The sequence below is a fragment of the Strix aluco genome, chromosome 13 (assembly GCF_031877795.1).
Source record: "Strix aluco isolate bStrAlu1 chromosome 13, bStrAlu1.hap1, whole genome shotgun sequence".
NCBI classification, from domain to species: Eukaryota; Metazoa; Chordata; class Aves; order Strigiformes; family Strigidae; genus Strix; species Strix aluco.
The window spans coordinates 10,083,146-10,101,021 of NC_133943.1; the positions used below are offsets into that span (position 1 = coordinate 10,083,146).

General features: G+C 65.1%; 2 protein-coding genes across 2 annotated transcripts; one reads left to right on the forward strand and one right to left on the reverse strand.

Annotated features, from left to right (window-relative positions):
* The first annotated feature begins 481 nt into the window (after positions 1-481).
* On the forward strand, positions 482-11,059 carry CDHR2 (cadherin related family member 2). Its single transcript, XM_074838327.1, has 33 exons — positions 482-639; positions 820-898; positions 1,370-1,428; positions 1,835-1,900; positions 1,992-2,131; positions 2,401-2,454; positions 2,697-2,786; positions 3,401-3,490; positions 3,819-3,941; positions 4,019-4,162; positions 4,306-4,381; positions 4,585-4,691; positions 4,770-5,000; positions 5,092-5,247; positions 5,443-5,610; positions 5,881-5,942; positions 6,036-6,276; positions 6,382-6,618; positions 6,897-6,966; positions 7,054-7,668; positions 7,934-8,005; positions 8,292-8,341; positions 8,455-8,606; positions 8,818-8,920; positions 9,001-9,089; positions 9,310-9,384; positions 9,504-9,581; positions 9,667-9,727; positions 9,831-9,955; positions 10,106-10,219; positions 10,388-10,465; positions 10,565-10,625; positions 10,835-11,059. The coding sequence occupies exons 3-33, from the start codon at positions 1,383-1,385 to the stop codon at positions 10,952-10,954; spliced, it is 3,894 nt and encodes a 1,297-aa protein (XP_074694428.1). The 5' UTR covers positions 482-639; positions 820-898; positions 1,370-1,382; the 3' UTR covers positions 10,955-11,059.
* A 156-nt stretch (positions 11,060-11,215) lies between these two features.
* On the reverse strand, positions 11,216-17,517 carry GPRIN1 (G protein regulated inducer of neurite outgrowth 1). The gene is made up of 5 exons (XM_074838357.1): positions 17,389-17,517; positions 16,939-17,038; positions 16,434-16,561; positions 14,767-14,861; positions 11,216-14,564 (listed from the first exon to the last, which is right to left on the reverse strand). The coding sequence occupies exons 1-5, from the start codon at positions 17,515-17,517 to the stop codon at positions 13,145-13,147; spliced, it is 1,872 nt and encodes a 623-aa protein (XP_074694458.1). The 3' UTR covers positions 11,216-13,144.
* Between the last annotated feature and the right edge of the window lie 359 nt (positions 17,518-17,876).

The window sequence follows — 17,876 nt, forward strand, 5'->3', positions numbered from 1 at the left end:
GCTCCAAGGGTACCCCAGGCAGCCCATGGGGTGTCTCTGGGGGTGTCTCAGGGCAGCCTTCGCAGGGGCTGGGGGGATCCTGGACCAGACTTGGAGGGTCTGCTGAGTCCTCTGTAGCCCCTTCTCTGCAGGCTCCCTGACCCAGGTGTGGGGTGAGATGGGGACCTCGGAGCAGGGTGGGTATCTTCGGGGGGACCCCAGAGCTTCCCAGACATCCACACCACACGGGTTCCCCAGGGAATAGGGGTGAAGGGGCCCAGGGCCACAGACGCAGGGGTCCCACAGGCCAGGACTGGCAGAGCCCCCCCACCACCACCTCCCAGCCCTCTTCTGCCTGAGCGGAGCTGCACAATCTGCCCTTGTCCCCAGTGGGACCAAAGTAGGTCAGGAAGGCTGGGCTGAGCTCCCGTGGAGGGGAGCGGGTGGCAAGGGGGTGCAGAGGGCCCCAGGAACCTGCCCCAGTAGCCACAACACTGGGTTGGTGCCCTCCCCCTGTCCTGGTGGGACCCCGGTGTCCCCAGCCCAGGGGATGTGGGGCATTTCCCCATCCCCTCTCCGGTCCTGTGGGGTGTTTCAGGATCCCTCTGCATCGCCACAGGCACTGCATCCCTCCTGGGGGCCTCAGTCCCATGGCTGCAGGTTGGGGTGGCTGAATCTTGGGGGATGGCACCCGGTGTGGGAACCTGGGGGGCTGGGTTTGGGGACTGTGGGGCTGGACTGGGTGGAAACTGGGGGCTGAGAACAAGGAATAAGGAAGATGAGAGAGGGATTCCTCACCCCTTAATTACAGTTAATAATTGATGGACTTGTTTACTGCAGGAGGCAAAGGTCTCTGGTGGTGTCAGGGTGTGAGCGCAGACCAGCCCGCCCGGCAGCATCCCCAGTGACGCAGCCACAGGTAAGGGATGTCGGCCCCTGCCACAACCCCCCATGGGCGTTGTGGTCCATCGTGGGGGGAGGCGGGGATGTCTGTCGGCTGTGGGGCTGCCCACAGGCTGTGGCACAAGGAGGGGGACACTATGGTGGTGTCACGGATTGCTCTTGGGCTCCAAGTGCTGCTTGGGGTGGCTCCGTTGAACCAAGCGATGGAGCCATACCCAGGAGAGGCTCCTGGGGTCCCCAAGCACCCCCATGGTCTCCAGCACTTGGAGGCCAATCCTGTCCCCCCATGTCATGTCCCCCAGAAGCTTGTGCCCAGGGGTGTAGAATGGAGCCTGGTTCTTACTCACCAGCCTGGCTCAAGAGAGGGGACTGTCCCCACCAAAGTCCTTCCTGCCCCGGTGGCTGTTTCCCAGGAGGGATTTGGGGTGGCTGGTGGGAGTAGGCAGCCGTCAGCCCCAGGTGCTTGTTCTCTGGTGTGTGCCCACAGGCTCGCTGGCAGGATGGCATGGCACTCGTTGCTGCTGCTCCCCTTCCTCCTGGTGACAGGTGAGGACTTTGCTCCGCAGCTGGCAAGAGTGGGCAGGAGGCATTGGATGTGCTTTCAGCCCCCCCAACACTCATTCCAAATTCCCTGAGGGCAGCTGGAACCCCCAAAACAGCTGCCCACCCTGCTGGCACCATGGAGACCCAACGGCAACCTTGCTGCCCTGGGGCAAGGCAGAGCGGGCAGGGGGCTGGGCGGTGGGGATAGCAGCCAGCACGGGTGCTGCAGCTGGAGGACAAGCGTGGGCTGGAGGTGGGATGTGGGGGGGGTGGTGGGTTCCCCTGCCTCCTCTGGAGACCCAATCCATGGCTGGGAGCTGGGGCTGGAGCTTGGTGGGTGCTGCTAGGGGTGCAGGGTGCAGGCAGAGCCCAGTACAGAAGTGGTGCTCAGCACAGCTCGTCCTTGTAGTTTCAGGCAACACAGCCCCCTTCTTCAACATGACCATCGTCTATGTGCCTGAGGACCTGGAGTTGGGTGAGTGGGACAGTCTCGGGGAGGCCCCGGGGTGCAGGAGGAGCGGGCGGGGGGGTCCTTGGGCAGAGGCTGACACTGCCTGTGCCCCCAGGCCAGTATGCTTTCCAGCTGAAGGCTATTGACATAGACGGGGACCCGCTCACCTACAGCATCAGCGGGCCAGAGGCCTTCTACTTCTCTGTCAATGCCCAGACGGGCAACGTGACGCTGAGGAACTCCCTGGACCGCGAGGTGAGGGCAGAGACCACGACAGATGTCCCTGCCCGAGCTGGGGGGTCTGGGGTGACGGGGATGGAGGGCAGAGCTGTGAGTCCGGTGGGAGAGCTGCTCATGGCGGTACTGGGGGTCACTCCCTGGTCCCGAAGCCCAGCTCCGGGTGAGAGAGTTGTCTGGGAGAACCATCCCCCGCAGGGCTGGTGGCTGGGAGGGTGTTGGGGCTCAGCCATCCAAGGATCGAGCTCTGCCTGGCCCAGACCCACCCCTGCTTTGTGTCCCCCCAGCTCCAGGCCAGGCTCACCATCACCGTCGGAGTGTTCGATGGGATGAACGATGCAGTGAGTGCCAGGGCACGGGCTGGGTGCCTGCAGCGGGTGACGGGGACAGGGAGGGGAGCAGGGTCTCAGTGGGGCCGTGGATGAGGCTTGGTGGGGAAGGGGGCTGGAGGTGGACTTCGCCCAGGGGTGGGTGGTGCTGGCTGGCTTCAGAGCCAGGGCGGGCACGGGGTGCTGAAACTGCACCCAGCTCTGCCAGGCACCATCCCCCACACCCATCCTGCACCCTCCCTGACACCCGATAGGTCTCCAGAAAACTCACAATCATCGTGGAGGACCGTAATGACAACGCCCCAGTCTTCCAGAACCTGACGTATAAAGCCTCCATCCCTGAGGTATCTCCCTGGGCCTCCCCGGCTCCCCCAGGCAGCAGGACAGGGGTGCTGGGTGGCTCCTGTGGTATGGGTGTGCCAGCAGCAGGAAAACAGTGTGCTGGGAACGGAGTGACCCCACGCCTGGGTGTGCAGTGACGGTGTGTCTGGGCGTGGGGCGATGGTGCAGCCGACTGACTCGGGAGCGCTCTGTGCTGGGGCAGTTCCCGGCCAGTGCCTCTCTGCCAGTCTGAGGCACTGGGGCATGGCTGGGACTCTGCCCCTGCCGTGAGTTTCTGATCAGGGAGTGCCCGAGCTGCCCCTCAGCCCAGGCCAGGGTGAGGCCGGATCAGGGTGCAGATGGGGTGTGGGGCTGAGCTCGACCCTCTTTGAGCAGCCCCAGAGCTGGGGTGTGGTCTCTGCCCCCAGGGAGCCCTGGGGAGGGTGTCAGGAGGGATCCAGCCTCTGCCCAGCGTAAACAAGGGCAGCAGCTCATCCCTGCTTGGCCCATCGCACTGGGCAGCCCCTGGAGCCCTGCGGGGCTAGAGCACCCCAGAGCAGAGGTGGCAGGGGCCAGGCCCAGCACCACCACCCCTGCTCTCCCGGGTGATGCCACCACCCCCTCCCCGTGTGCCCAGACCACAAAAATCGGCAGTGTCATCTTCACCGTGTTTGCCAACGACAGTGACACCGGGAACGCCTCCAAAGTCACCTACAGCATCGAGGAGGTGAGCACAGTGCATTGCAGAGTGGGGCATGCCATACCTGAAACCCACCCCTGAGCCACCCCCGTGGGACAGAATGTGCTGGGGTACCTGGCCAGGGGCAGCCCCATGGCTCTGGGGGAGCAGGGGTAGGTGTTGGGTCAGGAGGGCTGGCTCTGCACCCGCTGGGCAGTGGGTGCAAGGTGCTGAACGGTTGCAAGCTGGGGACAAGCCAGGTGGTAGGGGTTCCCCATGGCCCGTGGGCCAAGCCTGGCAGAAGGATGGGGGTTGAGCTCCCATCTCTACGGGGGCACCTCTGCCTTGGTGACACAGGGTGATGTCCCCTGCTCAGGTGATCCCAGACAACACGGAGAATCATTGGCTCTTCTACATCCTGGCCAACGGGAACGTGGTGCTCAATGGCTCACTGGACTATGCCAAGAACACCTTCTACCAGATCAAGATCCTCGCCAAGGTGGGGGCGAGCCAAGCTGGGTGTGCAGGGCTGCCAGGTAGAGGTGCCATGGGACTAATGGGCACTCTGCTCCCCAGGACGGCGGGGGGATGCTGCACAACGTGTTGACCTTCCATGAGACCTCAACCTACCTGTCCCTGACCATCGAGGACCAGCCCAACCTGGACCCACGGTTCCTCAGTGAGCCCTACTCTGGCTCTGTGCCTGAGAACTGCGCCTTGGTAAGGAGCCCACCTGCCCCAGTGGCATGTTCCTACCCCTGGCCCTCCCTGGGGGCTCTGATGGCCTGGGGTTTCTGGGTCACCAGGCATGGGGGCAGCTGGAGACATCACAGGTCCCTGCCGTGATGGCCATGTCCCCACAGGGCACCACTGTGTTGACCGTCACCGCCATGGACAGAGACACAGGGGTGAATGACAAAATCTTCTACAACATCACCAGTGAGTGATGGGGCAGGGCGGGATGGGCAGGGCATGAGCAGTGGCAGGGTGGGATAGGCAGGGGGAATGATCAGGCAGCAAGGGGCACCACAGGGACTGGTTCTGGGCTCCCAGGTGCTGCCAGCCTGCCGCGCTGGCAGAGAGAGGGCCAGGCTCACATTTCCCAGTGGCTGCAACTGATTCCTGCTTTCCCCTCGCCCTAGATGCCAGCGTCCCCTTTGCTATCAATGCCATGATGGGCGTCATCACTGTGAGCGGGCCCCTGGACCGTGAGCAGCTGCCAAGCGAGGAGGTGCTGCTGGAAGTCACAGTGAGTAGGAGGCATCAAAGGGAACTCCATTCTCTTCCTCTCCCTGGGCCCTCCAACCCACTCTCTCCTCCTGCCCAGGCACGTGAGAAGAACCTGGATATCCACAACAAGGTGGCCCAGGCCAGCACCCTGGTAAAAGTCGTGGTAACCGATGTCAACGACAACAAGCCCAAGTTCTACCACTGCTCCCTCCCCAGCTGCAACTTCTCCACTGGTGCCCAGAACAACTTCAGGGGCAGCATCATAGAGCACTCCTCCTCCAGACTGCCTGTGTCCAACCTCAACATCGTTGCCCACGACCCAGATAAGGTGGGAGCCCGTCCAGGGCACTGGGCCAGGGTGCAGGTGTCTGTCCTGGCTGCACCACCCACTCTCACTCCTGCATGTCTCTCCCCAGCAGAGCATCAACAGCAATTACGAGCTGTACCTGCAGGGTCCGAATGCCACCGCCTTCACTGTCTCCCCCCCAGAGATTGTGGGCACAGGGGAAGTCCAGCTCCTGGTGCAAAACCCATCTGCTGTGGACTACGAGATAAGCCATGTCATGGTGGTGCAGGTGGGATCCATAGGGCTGCCTCGCTGTGGGGAGAAGGGGGACACAGCCCTTCTCCTGCAGGGTTCAAAAGCCAAAGCAGAACATGGCTCTGCCCTGGCAACTTGTTTGGTGCAGGGGAGCTGAGCTGGAGTGTGACAGGTCTCTTTCTCATGTTTGAGGACCCATGTGAGACAGTGTCTCTTCTCTGTGCTGCAGATCATTGCTAATGACATGGGGAACCCCACAGACTGCTGCTCCACGGCCACCGTGACCATTGACCTCATTGACAGTAACGACCACATCCCTGAGTTCCCCCGGAGCACCTACAACCTGAGTGTGATGGAGAACAGCCCTGCTGGCACCATCATCTCCTCAAACATCACGGTCAGGCGCTGGGCAGGGGGCGGGCACAGCTGATGTCCCCCAAGCAGGGTGCTGGCCATGCCTGGCACTGCTGGTGCAGCTCACGTTGAGGGCACTGGTCTCTCCATGCACACAGGAAGGAGGTGGTGCCAGCGGGCACACAGGGTGTGGGACCCCATCCCCATCATGGCCATGGTCTTGGGGTGCTCACTGCCAGTGGCTGGTGCCCCAGACTCATCACTGCTCTGGGGGCTGAAGCAGGTTGACCAGATGCTTCCTCCTCTCTTTTAGGCCTACGATCCGGACAGCGGTGCCCTGGGACAGATCACCTACCAGCTGCTCCCGGAGAGCATGTACGTAGGGGTGCAGTCAGCCACAACCGGGACATTGTCCTGGCGAGGGGGCTCCAGGCCTGAGCCCTGGTGACTGCTCTGTGTGTGCCGTAGCCGTAAAATCTTCACGGTGAACGCCACGACCGGGGCAGTGCTGGTGCAGAATGGGAGCTTACTGGACCGGGAGACTCGCTCCATCTACTATGCCAACCTCCAGGCCAAGGATGGGGGCAACCTGGTGGGCACCACGGTGCTGGAGATCACCGTGCTGGATGACAACGACATGGCGCCCATCATCACTGGCTCCTACTTCATCTCAGTGGAAGAGGGGCAGAACATCAGAACACAGATCCAGGTATGCACTGACAGAGGCAGAGGGGATGACGGGAGGCTGTTGGAGAGGAGCAGGGACTGTCCCCGAGGTGCCAGACAACACCATTCCAACCCCTGACCTTTTCAGGCCATCGACAACGATGAGCCTGGCAACCGCAACAGCAAATTGGGCTTCAAGATCTTGCCAGGACCATTCAGCGACAACTTCACCATCAACGCAGCCACCGGTGAGGTGCGCAGCAAGGAGCCGCTGGACCGTGAGGCCTTGGAAGATGAGCGGGGGCAGATTGTGGTGACGGTGGAGGTGTACGACCACGGCGTGCCACAGCTCAGCACCTTGGTGAACGTCACCATCACTGTGGGGGTGAGCCCTGGGCACCAGCAGGGACATGCTGGGGCCATCCAGGACTTGGAGCTGGGATGGATGGGCAGGGAGGGGACATGGCATCCCTGGCCGTGGCAGGGGCACCGTGTCCCCAGGCTCTCTGTGGGGGCAGAGGGAATAGTTGATGCAGGCAGGCAGGAGAGGGCTTCTGTGTCTCCTGCCTGCGGGCAGGCAGGTGTCCATGCTCCTGTCCCCAGCCTGCTGTGGGGCACCCCATTTTCTGGAGCAACTCCAACCATGGGCTTTGTCTCCTGCAGGATGTGAACGACAATGCACCCATGTTCCTCAACCAGTCCTATGAGTTCTCAGTCTTTGAAGACTCTCCAGGTAGATGTTGCGTGGTCAGGCTCGTGGGACCAGCGGTGTCCTGGAGTCACTACCCACTGGCTACTGAGTGTCTGTCTCCACCTGCAGGGTCCTTTGTGGGTGAGGTGGAGGCCACAGATGCCGACCGGACAGAGATCAATTCCCGCATTTCCTTCCTACTTCAGAGGGGCAGTGGCTCCAGCAACTTCTTGATCCGCTCATCCTACCTGGGGACAGGGTACTACAGTGGTCAGCTGTCCATGGACCCCGACATGTCCCTGGACTATGACAGCCTGCAGCAGAAGTTCTTCTCCTTGGTGGTGCTGGCGGAGAACACGGCCGCAGACAACGTGGGGGACACTGCCAATGTCTCGGTGGTGGTCCACATCCTAGACATCAATGACGAGCCCCCCACCATCCTGCCCGATTCACTGCAGGACGTGCATGTGAGCGAGAATGGCACACAGCAGGGTCTGGTCCGCACGCTGGCTGCTTCCGACCCAGACACCAACCACTCGCTGGTCTTTGAGGAGCTGGCGGTCGCCTGCTTCAAGGGGGCGAGCAGCGCCGGGGAGGTGTGCTGGGACTGGTTCATGCTGGCACCCAATGGCTCAGTGCTGGTGAACAGCTCGGACATTGACTACGAGCTGTGTGACAGGGTGGTGCTCACGCTGCGGGCTGAAGACCTGTACACCGAGAAGGGCAACCGCTACAGCCAGAATGGTATGGCACCCACTCCCTGCTCCTTCCACTGCCACCGGGCACAGGGGGAGGTGGGACCTGCCTCTCCCACCTCCCAGGAGGAGCTGTGGGGAGCAGGACAGGAGCCAGGTGGTTTGGTGATAGAGGGAGGGTGTCCCCAGCTCTTTTGGTCCCTGCCACAGGGACCTGAGCGTGCTGGGAGGACAGGACTCCCAGGGGAAACAGAGGAGGATGCTGCAGGGCTGCTCTGTTGGTGACCAGAGCTCTGCTTTTGGGGCATTTGTAGAAACCCTGAGGATCCTCATCACCGATGTGAACGACAACATGCCCGTCTTTCTGCCCATCTCAGAGACCTTTGGTGAGCAGCCAGGCCTGGTGCATCCTCTGGGCTGCTCTCTGCACCCACACATGCTCTGCCATGCTCCCTGGTGGTGGGGACCTTCCCCCAGCCAGGGCAGGGCTGTGAGAGGTGCAGGGACCAGGCTGGGGTTACTCGATGCTTCCCATGAAGGCTGTGGGGCCGAGGGCAAGCAGGGGGATGCTTGGAGCTCTGCTGAGCCCCAGGGCTGTACGGCTATGAGGTCTGCAGCAAGTCTGGCTGCACATCAGCATTACCGTGTTGTCTGTCTGTCTGTCCCCGGCAGTGGTTGTCCCCGAAATCTCTCCTGTGGACCTGCAAGTGGCTACCGTGAAGGTGAGGAGCTGTGTGCATGCGTCTGTCAGCCTGAGGAGCCAGGCTCTCCCGTCCCCGCCGTGGGCAGGCAGTGCCTGTTCCCATCCACGCTCTGCCACGCTTTGTCCCTGCAGGCCACGGATGCTGACTCAGGGCTGAAGGGAACCATCACCTTCTTCATCATCAGTGTGGTGCTTGTGGAGGACAACGGGGTCAGCCGGCCCTTTGAGAATCTCTTCAAGGTGGTGACAACACCTGAGCAGAACAGCTACGTCGGGAGCATCCAGTGAGGCCATGGGTTTGGGCCAGGGCTGGGGGAACGTGGCTCAGCTCCTGCCTGCTGCAAGGCAGAGTTGCAGGCAGGGCCAGCACAGGCTGGCAAGGGTCAAAGCCATCCTGGGGTCCTGTCCTGGGCATGCAGGCAGGGTGAAGCTTGGGGGATGGTGATGCGCTCCTGGGGATGTCCCATGGCATTGCTGATGTCCCCGTCCTCACAGGGTGGCCAGCAACCTCGATGGCTCACTGAAGGGCGAGTACCAGGTGACGGTGGAGGCTCGGGACGGCGAGGCACCAGTGCACACAGCACAGACCGTGCTGAACGTGAGTGTCACTCCTGTGCCCCCATCCGGGGACACCCTGTGCCCTGCCCAGCCCCACCCACCCCTGCTCTCCCCATGCAGATCTTTGCAGTTGATCAGAGCTACCGCGTTCGCCTCCAGTTTGTCACAGCGGTGGATGAAGTCCAGAGTAATTCTGAAAGCATCAAAGCGTAAGGGGTGCTGGGCTGGGGAGGGGGGGTGCATGGCTGTGCAGTGAGGGACACGAGCATGCAGGCCAGGACCCACCAACCGTGTCTCCCAGCTTCACAGACCATGAAGGGGACAGAGGCAGGCAGGTCCCCACTGGAGCCAGGGGCTGCAGGGGGTCCAGCTGCTTCCCGTGCAGAGCGGCAGCACACCCAGCCCAGCCTCCCTCCCTCCTGTTCCTAGGGCCCTGACCACCGCGACCAAGGCAGGGGTCTACGTGGCGGCCATCCGGAGCATGGAGGACACCCGTGCTTCCCGGTGAGTGGGGCCACGCAGGTGGTGGGGAAGGGGACATTGCAGTGGCATTGGAAGGGGGTCACCCTGGGGCAGGACACCATGCCCTGTACCCTGCTCACCCCATCTCTCTGATCCCACAGGGTGAAAGCCAAGTCGGTGATGGAGGCGTACTTTGTCTACAGCAACGGCACTGCCCTGGACGTCAACCAGCTGAGCGTGTGCGTGCCGGGGCGGTGGCCACGCATGGGCACTGCCACGTGCCCAGACTGGCCCAGCCGCTCACCCCTCCGCTTTCCTTGGCAGGCTCATACAGTCCAACCCGCTGGTCCTGGCTGAGCTGGTGAACCTGGGCCTGGCCGTCATCGTGAGTGGGGCCGGGCAAGGGGCTGCGAGAGGCCACCAGCCCCATGTGGGGCTGGGGGAATTCTGCCGGCCAGGGCTGTGCCCTCACCCCTGCTCTGTACCAGGGCCCCGGGGAGGTGGCAAAGCCCACGAAGGAGACGGAGCTGATCGGCATCATCGCAGGGCTGGCGGCGTTCCTGCTTGTCTTCATCCTCATCATGACCCTGGTCTTGGTTCTTACCACCAAGAGGTACCGCACCCCCTCCTGCCTCCCCCCACCACCCCCATCCTCACCAGCACCACCAGACCCATCCTTACCCTCCATCCCACTCCTGCCCACCCCATCCCACAGCCAGTTCCCCCCTGCCCCTCTCACCCGCCCCATCCCTGGGTGTTGCAGCTACAAGAGGAAGCTGAGTGCGATGAAGGCTCTGAAGGTGGCCACGACGTTCAGCCCTGCCATGGCACAGCAGGGAGCTGGCATCCCTGGGACTAACCAGTACAATGCAGAGGGGTGAGTGGGGGGCTCCCTGTGGCAGGAGGGGAGAGCCCAGGCATGTCCCCACACCCCAGGGCTGTGGGGCTCGCTGTCACACCCCTCCTGCCTGGGGGACACGGCTGCCCTGGGCTGACCCTGCAGCCCCACGGGACAGTTGCTCACCTGCCACCCATCCCTGGCCAGGGCCAACCCCATGCTGAACCTCTCGCTCACTCCCTCCCATGACCTGGGCTTCCACGAGGACTCCATCTCCGTGGCCAGGTGAGCCCTGTGGGCAGGTCCCGAAGGCCATGGGGCTGTCACCCTGCGTCCCCACTCTGTCAGTGCCTGAGCCCCCTTCTACCCCCCCACTCTCCACAGCATGAATTCCCTGGATGAAAACACAGTAAACGCACCCTGGGACAACAACCTCAAGGCCAAGGTGAGTGTGCAAAGAGCTGCTAGTGCCCAGTAGGGAGTCCTGCCACCACACCCCACGTCCCCTCCTCTCTGCTGTGGTCCCCAGGCTCCTGGACCCCTCACGTCCCTTCCTCTCCATCCCCTGACAGCCCCCAGCTCCCAGGAAGGACAGGAGTGTCCCTGTTCCCTATCTCTGTCCCCATCCCCTCTGACCACACTCTCCTCCTGCAGCAGGACGACATGCAGCTCACAGACTCCAACAATGAGGAGGTGCTGGTGGCCGCCCTGAACATGAAGGAACCCAACAAAACAGTGTACATCAACACCACCTTCACCACCACAGACTTGTGAGCAGGCGCACGGGGTGCAGCGGGGCCAGAGCGGGACTCGGGCAGCTGCTTTGCTGATGTTGAGTTCAGAGGTTGACAATAAACCTGTCCCATGGGGGTCACAGTGTCCTGTGGCCATCAGCCTGCCTGCCCAGGGGGCTCAGTCAGCTTGGGGTCATCTCACCCAGCATGAGGTGCTGGTTTTAGTCCAGGCTGGTGCCAGAGGGGAGGTGAGTGCCACCAAAGGGCTTGGCCTGGCTTCTCATCCCTGGGACCCCTTCCCTAGGCTGCCCCACTGTCCCCTGGCCCCACTCAGCCCTGTGGGAGGGAGGTGAAGGCAGCCCTGCGCAGAGGTTTGTGCAAGGTTTTATTACCCAACATCCACGTTGACAGGTTGGTCCTCCCGCCCCCCTCCTCCCTCCCACCCCCAAAAAAAGAAATGAAGATGAAAAAAAGATGTAGGTGATGAAGCCGCAGCGCCGGTGTGCCGCAGCTCGCAGCTCGGCAGCGTGGGGCTGGAGGTGGGGGACGGCCGGGGGTAGGGTGGCAGGTGGATGCCCCAGGGCTCCTGGTCTTCCCCGAGTGGTGGTGGCACGGCTCCTGTAGCCCAAGGCACTGAGCAGAGCCGGCTCCCGGTGAGCGCCACGGCACAGGGCGGGCACTGGCCGCTGCCAGCTGATGCTTCAGCAAGCCCTTCGCAGCCCACCCCCCCTCCAGAGGCAAGAGACAGCCCCACAGGGCAAAAAACAAACCCAGGATGTACAATGGGGGCTTGGGGGGGGCCAAGACTTGCCCCTTAAAGAGGGGAAGCGGCTGCACTGATGCCCCCGGTCCCTCAAGCCCTGAGGGGATGGGACAGCTCCCCAAGCACCCCCCATTTGCAGCCTCCTGCCCATCAGGCGCTGGGCACAGGCCTGGGCCCCCCTCGCTGCGGCCCTGCGGGGCTGGTCCTCTGCACAGGGCCAGGCTGGAGGGGCCAGGACCCACGTCTCAGCAGGACACCGCGGTGCTGCCGGCACAGGGATGCTCATCCAGCGCGGGGATGCTCAACCCCCTGCACACCAACCCTTCAGTCCCAACGCTCTTCAGCCCGGCGGGGCGCAGGCAACGCAGGAAAAGTGTTTGAAAAGAGGGTCATGGCCCCGCAGGCCACCGGGGAGCAGGTGGATCCAGACAGGACGCGCACGGCTGAAAGTGTCTTTTAAAAAGCTCCAAAAATGCAAACACGGTTCAATAAAAGCCCCCCTCCCCCCCATCCTGTAAAACCCCAGCTGTAAAAAGTGGCAGCGCTTTGCAGCCATCACATCCCCAGCTGCCATCAGAAGAGAGCAGCCATCGGGGCCAGAGAGATGTAGAGAGCAGCACGTGGGGCCTCTCCGGCACCGGGGTGGCTGGACGGGCCCGGCGGCAGGACAGGCTTCATCCCCACCACCAGCCATGGCGAGGATGTGCCCTGGGCTCTGATGGCAGGTCCCCAGGCAGGGGGAGCTGGGGGCCATGGGGACAGACTCCCCAAGCACTTCCAGCCACAGTGATGGGGAGGAGCGGCTCTCCCATCTCTCCCATTTGAAATCTGTCCTGGTGCCCCACATGGCCACATCCTCTGAGCTCTGGGGCCCCCATGGCAGTGGGGCACAGGACAGAGCTGTGGTGGGCTGGGCTGAACACTCCTGCCCCGGGTAGCCACGGGGACCCACGCGTGCACGGCTGTGGGCTGCTCAGAGCATGGCTGAGCCCTGGGCAGGGGAAGCAGTGTCACAGCGACGCACCAGTGTCTCTCCAGCACGGGGAGCGACGCTGCTGCCTGGGGTGCAAGCGAGGCCAGAGCTCGGGGGAGCCAGCAGTGACCTGCCCATGCCCACCCTGAGCCATCTCCACACCCTGTGCCCACAGGCAGGAGATGCCTCAGGCTGGAAGGAGCCACGTGCTTCCTCATGCTGAAAAAACCCACCAAGCCCAGAGATGGGGCACCAGCCTCATGTCCCAGGGCACCTCCATGGGGCTAGGCTGGTGGGGGGACCCCGGGCTGGCGGGGGGACCCCCGGTGAAGGAGATGCCTTGCCCCAGCGTGCAGTGCTCCATCACCTCCTGCCCCAGCCCCCGGAGCCCCACACGCTGGCAGCGGGCATCTCAGGACGCCGGGGCAGGGATCCCTCCGCGCTTCCCCCGAGAAGCCCTGTGGCACCCCCACCCCACCGGTGCGAGCAGCAGCTCACTCCGTGGCGGGGCCGGCGCGGGAGCAGCACCGGGGCCGCCGGACGTTTTGCAGCAGAGCCCGAAAGATGCTGGGCTGCCTCTTGGCCTCGCCTTTGCGGGGGGCTCCCTTGATGGAGCCGGTGCGGGTGCTCTGGGGGGTCATCACCACCTGCCGCCCGTGCTCCTCGATCTGCTTCTCCAGGTGCTTCTGGATGGCCATGCCCAGCACCTCCACCTCCATGGAGGCCCCATACACCTCCCACGTCATCCCCTTCTCGTCCCAGCTCACCTCCCGGATGGGCTCCGGAGCCTCCTCCACCACCGTCCCTTTCACGTGCACCTCGGGGTACGAGGCCTGCGGGGACTTGGCCACTGGTGTCATGGGCCCGGTGGCCACTGAGCGGGTCTCCACGGGCATGGACACCTGCATCTCTGCGTCCTTCTTGGAGGGCTCTGGGCGTGGGGGAGCAGCAGAGCCTGGCTCTCTCTTGGGGAAGGTGAAGGCAGCAGCCCCGCCCAGGGGGCTCATGGGGCTCAAGGCCACCGACACCAGGGACGCTCGGCTGTCCACTTGCGTCCCCATGTCCTGTGTCCCGGCATCCTGTGGTGGGGTCACCTCGAAGGAGTAGGACTCGCAGAGCAGCTTGGCTGTCCGGGGCTGCTGGCTGCTCCCGGCATCCGCACCCTGGGCTGGGCTCCCCTCGGCTCTGCCCTGGCCCAGGGTGGTGGGGCTCAGCCCTGCCTCGCCTCGGCTCCCGCTCCCCACAGTGCCGGTGCCAGGAGGGTCCGCTGTGCCCCCCTGGGGGTGCATGGGAGCCTCACCACCCCTCGGCTGGGGTGCAGCACCCAGGGATGTCCCTGTGCCACCCTGGGGCTGCTCCTGGCTTGGAAGCTCAGCTGCTCCGGCGCCCACGGCAGGCTCCACGAACACCACATGTTTGGCAGGAGCCGGCGTGCTCCCCACGTCCTTGCTGGGCGCCTTGAGGCAGGGCTCAGGCAGGGGGGGCACAGGGGACATGTTCTCCATCTGGGTACCGGGGACCCCCATCCCTGCAAGACCACAGGCAGAGGCAGTGCCACCTGGTCCCCCGCAGCTCCCCATCGCTGCCGCCACACTTGGCTCCACGCTGGCGTCCGGGAGAAGCGTGCTGGGAGACGGTCCTGTTGACGATGGCACCTTCTTCTCCGCCACTGGGCTGGCCGTGGTGGCCTGGCTCTCCGGCTCAGCCACGCAGCAGGTCCTCATGGCACGGTCCCCTGCGGCACAGCCAGAGCCGGGCAGGCACTCGCCAGCCGGCAGGCAGCCGGGAGAGCTGGCGCCGGGCTCGCAGGCGTCCTCGGCCCCGGCCTGGCGGCTCAGCAGCTGCAGCCCCTCGGGCTCCTTAGCACTGCCCATGCCCGGGAAAGGCTTCTCCCATGCTAGTCCTGCCGTGGGTCTGCAAGAGAGAGGATGGGACAGTGAGAGGGGAGCAGCACATGGATCCCCAGCCCCTGTCAGTTGCCAACTGTTTTTCTTCACACCACCCATGACAACAGGTTGGGCAGCTGTCCAGAGCACCCACTGGCCCCGGTGCAGCCTGCGTGGCAGCACCCGGTGCCCAGCCCCACGGGAAGGGAGGAACGGTGCCGGCCACCTACCGTAAAAGCCAGCCTTCCCCCGGCGCGGCCCGACCGGGAGCGAGATCCAGGAGCTGCTGCAGCTGCCGGAGCGGGGGGACGTGGCGCAGGCACCCCTGCGGGGAGAGCAGCAGCTGGGGCATGGTCCCCGGCACCAGGCAGGGAGCCTGGGGGGGCTCAGCACCCCCCGCCTGCCAGTGGGGAGCTGGGCACAGCATGGGGTGACAGCAAGCCAGGCCCGGGGGCCGAGGGGTGGCTGCAGGGCAGCCCGAGCCCTTCCCTTCACAAACTGGGATCAGCATCCCCAGAGCTGGGAGTGATGCGTGTTCCCCAGCCACGGGAACCCCCAGCTCAGTGCCTACACCCCACGTCGAGGGTGCACCGAGCTGCCGGCCACGCTGGGCAGAGCTGGCTGCGGGCAGGCACCCCGACACGGGGTGGGGGGACACAGGTTCGTGTCACCCAATCGGCCCCAAACCCTCCCCGGCGCCGCGGGGCAGCCCTGCGGCAGGAGCACGGCGGGAAGCCCCCAACTCTCCGGGAGCCCCCCCAGCTCTGCCAGTGCCAGCGAGTCCCCCCGGAGCTGGGAGCACACGGAGTAGGGCACTCCACGCCTCCGGCCACGGCCACTCGTGGGTCCCGGGAAGGGCAGAGCCGAGCAGACACGGCTGGAGTCGAGCGAGTTCCCCCCAAGGGAAGCGGCAGGAGCAGGGACCAGGCTGGCACCGACCCCCCCGCGGCCGCCCAGCAGCGCCGGGGCCCCGGAGGCAAGAACACCGCCCCCCCGCCCCGTCCCTGTCTTCCCACGCAGCGCCCCGTTCCCCGGGGGGCCGTGCCGCCCCGCAGCCCCGACCTGCCCCGCCAGCACCCTCCGTCCCGGGGGGGGGCTGTGGGCGCCCTGCCCCGGAGGAGCTGCGAGCCCCGGCACACGCGTGTGCACACGCACAGGCACGCACACGCCAGCACATGGCCACGGGCACACCCGCACGCACGGACACGCGTGTGCACGCCCCGGTTCCCCGGCCGAGCCCCGGACAAAGCCGCTCCCCCCCCCCCCGCCCCGACAGCCCCAGCCGGGGGGAGGCCGCCCCCGCCGCCCCGTCCCGGGGGCCCGCGGCGCCGCCGCGCCCCGCCCTGGGGGTGCCGGTACCGGGTCGGGCGGCGACGGCAGCGCCCGGCCGGGCCCCGCCACGTGCGCCCCGGGGCCGCCGTTACCTGGCGGCGGCAGCGGATCCTCCCGACCCGTCCCGCTCCGCTCAGCTCCGTCGCGGCGGCGGCAGCGGCGGCGAGCATGCGTGGGGCGGCGGCGGTGGGGGCGGTACCGCGCCCCGGGCCGCTCCCCCCCGGCTGCCGCCCGCCCCGGCGCCACCGGGCAGCGGTGGGGAGGCGAGGGAGGGCCGGCGGCCGCGGGGAACGTGGGGGTCCCGGCACACACACACCCCCCTCCCCTCCCGGTGTCGTCGCTGTTACCGCCCCGGGAGCCCCCCCCATCACCCCCCAGCCCCCCCGACACCCCCCAGTATCCCCACCCCGTATCCCCCAGGGACGGTCCCGCCGGCACCCCCCGGTGCACCCGGGCACAGCAGGACACGTGGTCGGCACCGGCCTGGTCAGGGGGTCCCCAACCCTTAGCGTGAGTCCCGTGAGCGGGGGGGTGACAGTGACACAGAGCCCGGTCCCCCTCCTACCTGGTGATGGAGATGGCCGCTTCCCTCCCAGGCATCACCGGGGCGGGGGGGGGCTGCACCCCAACCAGCCCGCGGGACGGGGACAACGTGCCACCGCGGCGGGGATGGAGGTGGGCTCCCGCGTACCCCTCGCCCAAGGGTGGGGGAGGACGGGGAGGGGAGAACGTCCCCGTCTCCCTCCCAGCAGCGCTTGCCTCTGCTCCCGGGCTCAGGCTTTGTCTAACTCCTTCCCACGCGCTCCCGCTCGCGCTGCAGGGGGGAAGGCGGCCTGCTCGCCTCGCCTGCATCCCTGCATCTCCCCCAAACCCTCCAGCATCCCCCCAAACCCCCCCCAGCTGCTCCCCATCACCCTATAGGATCAGCATCCCCCCCCCTGCCCCAGGGATGTCAGCGCCCGGGCAGGAGCTATAGATCTATAGAGTCGAGGAGGAGGGTGTGCTAACATTAACCCCAAGACACGGAACCCCATCTTGGGGCTAACGTTAGCACACACGCCCCCCCAGACCTATAGATCTATAGGGTGAGGCCAGTGTGATGGGAGCTGGCACACCTGGTTGCTTGGAGACAAGGGAGGTTGGAAATGCTCCTTCCAGTAAACAGCCAGGCTGGAACAAAACCCCGAAGGCTAAAAATAGGGAGGCAGGATATGGAAATAAAATAAAAAGCGTTGCTTTACCCACCCTGGGGCAGAGCAGGGCACCCCCATGTCACCGCCAGGCACCCTGATGGGGGAATGGGGTGGATGGTGTGGGGGTGCATTGCTGCACCCATCAGCATGTCCCCCCCTCGAGGTGTTTGTCCCCACCCATATGGTCCTGTGTGCTGGTCCCAGTCTGGCAGCATTGACTGGGCCCAGTTGCCTGCTTGCAGTGGGGGGGAGCACAGTGTGGGGCATAGGTCTGGGTTTATAACCCACACTGCATGTGTGGGATCAGACCCCAGGCTGGGCACAGACCCTGGGGGGCACAAGGGACACCACGGGCAGGATCACGTCCTGGCAGAGGAGGGGACTGAAATGTCCCCCATGCCCTGGCTGGGACTTTGCCACAGGGTGGGGGGCTGTGGGGTCGCATCCTGCTGCCATTTGCTTCTACCCGCTGCTCTCCACTCTGCTGGCAGCTGCTCTCCCCATCCCCATCCCCATCCCCATCGGCATCTCAGCACCCCACACGTCCCCTGGCCGGGGGCGGGTGGGTCGTGGGGAGCATCCTCCCCTCCCCACAGGCAGCCTTCATCCCAAGCCGGCTGCCTCTCCCTCCTCCTCTCCCCACCCGGGCACTTCGGGGCTGGCAGGAGAACAATAGCGAGGAGGATGAGTAAGATGGTCCCCATTGCCTTGGCAACGCACTCCCGCGCTGCCGGCGCGCGAGGAGTCAGGCAGCTGCCTGAAAAGCGCATTCTCTCTCTCGGCGGAGGGGGCTGCCGGCACAGGTAGCATGGCAG